This window comes from Setaria viridis, chromosome 9 (genome assembly GCF_005286985.2).
Source record: "Setaria viridis chromosome 9, Setaria_viridis_v4.0, whole genome shotgun sequence".
NCBI classification, from domain to species: domain Eukaryota; kingdom Viridiplantae; phylum Streptophyta; class Magnoliopsida; order Poales; family Poaceae; genus Setaria; species Setaria viridis.
The window spans coordinates 25,630,839-25,635,567 of NC_048271.2; the positions used below are offsets into that span (position 1 = coordinate 25,630,839).

General features: G+C 43.5%; 1 protein-coding gene across 1 annotated transcript; it reads left to right on the forward strand.

Moving 5' to 3' along the window:
* The first annotated feature begins 1,635 nt into the window (after window positions 1-1,635).
* LOC117835872 (acyl transferase 1) lies at window positions 1,636-4,363 on the forward strand. The gene is made up of 2 exons (XM_034715189.2): window positions 1,636-2,158; window positions 3,183-4,363. The coding sequence occupies exons 1-2, from the start codon at window positions 1,724-1,726 to the stop codon at window positions 4,131-4,133; spliced, it is 1,386 nt and encodes a 461-aa protein (XP_034571080.1). The 5' UTR covers window positions 1,636-1,723; the 3' UTR covers window positions 4,134-4,363.
* The last annotated feature ends 366 nt before the right edge of the window (window positions 4,364-4,729 follow it).

The window sequence follows — 4,729 nt, forward strand, 5'->3', positions numbered from 1 at the left end:
CTTGCGTTTAAATTTTCACGTCGGGGACAACCCAGGCCCATATCGTCGACGAGCTGTGCTGGAGCCACCTTCATGCCAGCGAATAACATTTACAGATCGGCCGGCAATGCAAGCTAGGTGTAGGTGCAATATCAATCCAAACCACAAGTAGTCAGGCCGGTGGATCTGGTCGACGCGACGCGGTTGCATATATATTGTTGCGTGGCAGTCGAACTGTGTAGTTTGTGTACATGGTGTGTCGTCTTGTTTCTAATGACGGTCGGATTAGTGTCCGCGTGGAACATCACATAGAAATAAGGAAACCGCCGTATTTGCAAGTATATACTATTTCTATTCTTAAAAATATACTTCCTCCGTAACAAACTGTAGGTCGTTTTTCACTTTTATAGATTCATATAAATATTATTATGCACTTAGACATACACTATATGTAACTAAAAAGTAAAACGACCTACAATTTAGAACGGAGAAAATAGTTTAAAAATAAACTAATTTATTTATCTTGAGCATTATATATTAAGAGTGGAGGGAGCACAACAGCAAACGGAGGCTCCATGTGCGGATGCGTCATGCATAGGGACGTACCGGTGTCCAGCAGAAGTACAATCATGAACAACTGCACAGTGCAAAGAGCAGGTTGAATACCTTGTAGGGAGCGTTTGGATACTGGGTGCTAAACTTTAACAATGTCACATTTGATGTTCAGATGCTAATTAGGAGGACTAGACATGAGCTAATTATAAAACTAATTACAGAACCTCTATACTAATTCGCAAGACGAATCTATTAAGCCTATATAATCCATCATTAGCAAATAGTTACTGTAGCACCATATTGTCAAATCATGAACTAATTAGCCTTAATAGATTCGTCTCGCGAATTAGATTCCATCTGTGCAATTAGTTTTGTAATTATCCTATGTTTAATACTCCTAATTAGCATCCAAACATCCGATGTGACACGTGCTAAACTTTAGAAAGGGTATCAAACATGACCGTAGTGTCATGTTTCAGTTGGTGTATGCAATTGATTTCCTGCAAGGCAGCCATTCAATGTATGTCATCTATACATCTAAGATTCATGCGCGAATGATGTATCGGCCCAGATCTGAGACTTAGAGCGACAGATATAAAGAAGTTAGGTGGCTGGAGAAGATAAGATTTCAATTGGGTCTGCCAGATTTCTTCAGCAATTTATGTCTTACAACTGGCTGCATTCCGTGCATCGTATGCCCGAGACGACCGGTGGAAAAATAAACTTTAGTCCCGATTGGAAGGATGTATAAGTTTCGAAAATCTAACTGGGACTAATTATTTGAGACTAAAGGTCCCCATCTTTAATTCCGGATTTTTCACCCGGGACTAAGGATAAACATTTAGCCCCGTTGGTTAAAAAACGATCGAGATTTTTGTTGAGGATGGAATATCGATTCTTTACTTAGTGGACAGTGCAATATACTCCTAGCGGTGACTTTAAAGTTTCAAACTTTTTTCGTACACCGCTGGCGAAAAAAAGCTAGCGTGAGCAAATAGCCAAATATCCATCTCCTGCGCGATAAAAAAAATCCATAATTTCTGTTAGTAGCGAGATGCATCCATCCAAAGCAATATATATATATATATATAGCTGCAGCACATGGAGCGGTTCTTCTAAAAACCACTCCATCTATAGCACATACACTCGCGCCCACGCTCCCTACGGACGTACTATTAGCGGCTAGACCATGGTGTCCTTCAAGGCGCGTCGCAGTAAGCCCGAGCTGGTGTCACCGGCGCGGCCGACGCCACTCGAGACGAAGGCCCTCTCCGACCTCGATGACCAGCGGACTCTGCGATACTACGAGACGGTCATCGCCTTCTTCCGCAGCTGTCCTGGCTGCGGCAACAGGCCAGATGATCCAGCGAAGGCCATCAAGACGGCACTGGCGGAGGCGCTGGTGTACTACTACCCCATAGCCGGGCGGCTCAGGGAGGCCGCCGGAGAGAAGTTGGTGGTGGACTGCACGGCGGAAGGGGTTGTGTTTGTGGAGGCCGATGCGGATGTGCGGTTGGAAGAATTCGGCAAGCCTCTGTTGCCGCCGTATCCGTGTGTCGAGGAGCTCCTGTGCGATGCAGGTGAAACAAGAGCTGTGGTCGGCAAACCGCTGGTCCTCATGCAGGTACACGTACATGTTTCTTTTCTAGTTGCATGTGCTTTAGAATGCAATGTCACAATCTACCGCCACAGAAGTGGATATCTCCATAATTGGATATCTCCATAATTACCGAATCATGTATACATAGTGACGTTCCATTTTTAATTTGTAAACTTCTTATAGAAACACGAGAATCATATAGCCGGGCCGGACAGTTTTGGATGTCCTAGACTCGGGAAACAATGATATAGAACAGATTATATCTCACACATACATTTCTCTTTCATGCCATCGACCATAGCATAGAAGGGCAAGGTTTGTAGCCAGAGTTGATGCCTTAAGCCCAACTGTATTAGACTTTTGTGACAACATGTTCAATTTGCAGTTGCAAATTAATAATTATTTTAAAAATCTCTATGAGTTTACAAAATGATCAGACAATTTCAATAAAAATTAGGTTTTGATATTTTTTAAAAAACGTCAATGGTTAATAAATTAGCCTTTTGGCTTCTCCACAGTAGTAGCTAAATGGTGCCTCTTTAACACCGGTCTGGGTGAGGTTATTTTGTTGCAATGTCTCTTGCTAGAAATAAAGTTTTTTGGAATGTGGTTTGATGTAGTTGTCAAGCAGCTTATGAGACGTTGAAACACATTAGGTAGAAATTAAATACTGGAAATAAGATGATTTAGAAATACAAGAATAAGAAAAGAAGTGCCGATATATCTTACTAGAGACATGATAATTTCTTAGTTAAACATACTTTTAGAATGATGGTATAAAGAGATACTAGTTCACATGTCTTTATTAATAAATATTTAACTTTATTAAGCTATGTCTGAATACCACTGCAAAGCAGTCAGAAAGAGATTCCGAAACTAGTCTAAACACTAAAAATATAAAATTTCGAACTATTATTTGTCCAATGTAATTAATCTTCGATTATATGCTATGAGCATAAGAAATTTGGAAAATTACAAGTTCTTCTCTTGCTACACGCACATTTAATTTCAGCATACAAGTGACATGGCTTGTTTTATGTTTTAATAGGTTACACGGCTCCAATGTGGTGGATTTGTTATTGGATTCCATATGTGCCATAACATTGCAGATGGATTCGGTATGGTTCAGTTCGTCAGATCTGTAGCTGAATTGGCTCGTGGTGAAGCAGTGCCCACCATTTTGCCGGTTTGGAAAAGAGATCTCCTAACAGGATGCAACCCATCTTTTATCACACATTTGGACGCTGCATATAACCCATCACCAAATGACTTACAATACAAATCTGACGACGTGATGCTGTCAACTCCAATTGAGGACATGATAGTCCAGTACTTCCTCTTTGGGCCAAGGGAGATAGCAAGCCTACGAAGTCACGTAAGGGGATCCCTTGCCAATTCTGCTACATCCTTTGAACTGCTAACTGCAATCATGTGGCGATGCCGTACAATAGCTCTGGATTACGAGTCCAATCAGTGGGTTCGCCTTATGATTACTATGAATGCACGTGGCAAGTGGAATAAACATACATTCATCCCACGTGGTTACTATGGCAACGCACACTTTTCTCCCATAGTAGAAGCCACTGTTAATGAGCTGTGCAGTCAGCCTCTTGCCCACACGGTTGAGCTTGTGCGTAAAACCAAGCTCAGCGTGACAAAGGAAAGCATGAAATCAATGATACATACAATTGCACTGACACGTCAGTGGCCACCTCCGATGATGGACCGAATTTACGAGGTTTCTGATACAAAATGGATTGCCACAAATGTAACGCGGTTTGGATGGGCTGAGTTGGTCGGTGGTGGCATACCACTGGCTGGGGACCTTACTTCAAAGTTAGGAAGCGACCACATGAGATGCAAGAACGAAGATGATGAGTACTCAACCATTGTGTCCATGCTTTTGCCGAAGCCGGCCATGGAGAGGTTCACAAACGAAATGTCTGTTTGGTTGAACAAGCACGATGAGAAGAACTTAGTTATACTGAGTGCCCTCTAGGAACGAGTGTAAAGATTATCGTTAATCAGTTGGATGTAATGATTAACCAATTGGACTTCGTAGGGTGGCAATCTTTAGCTAGAGGAATTATATTTATGATATCCCCTTCGCTTCTTCTCAGGTGACTGAGATTTTCTGTTTGCGTCAATCGACGTTGTTGGGAGCCACCGAATCTCACATGAACGTCTGCTGTCGATTCTTATGTTACATGTTAATTTGGGCTCGCTACTGATTATTTGTCCGCTCGTTTCGACATTATCGGGTCCAGTTTCTTGTTTCAGCGTGACGGTCAGCCGGTCAGGCTTCATTTCGGCGTCACTTCGATGGGCTGCCGCCACCGCCGCCCTCGTGCACCTCGCTCGGCTGATCCCCATCGCCATCATCACCGCACGGACCATCACGACCGCCTCGTCGTCCTCATGCCACCCAGCTCATATCGCGTCATCAGCGACCGGCCCCAGTGGTGCAGAGGTTTGGCTTCTCCCAGCACACACCCCCGCGCGGCGAGGACGGCGTGAGGCGGATGGGCATGCCGAGACTTGCTGGTTGCTGCTGTACTTCTGTTGTTGCTGTGTAACTGCATTTGGATCGGTCCT

Excerpts from the sequence above, each read along its gene's own strand:
- LOC117835872 (XM_034715189.2), top strand. The coding sequence starts at position 1,724 with ATGGTGTCCTTCAAGGCGCGTCGCAGTAAGCCCGAGCTGGTGTCACCG. Across the intron at positions 2,159-3,182 it reads AACCGCTGGTCCTCATGCAG|GTTACACGGCTCCAATGTGG; the intron begins GTACACGTACAT and ends ATGTTTTAATAG.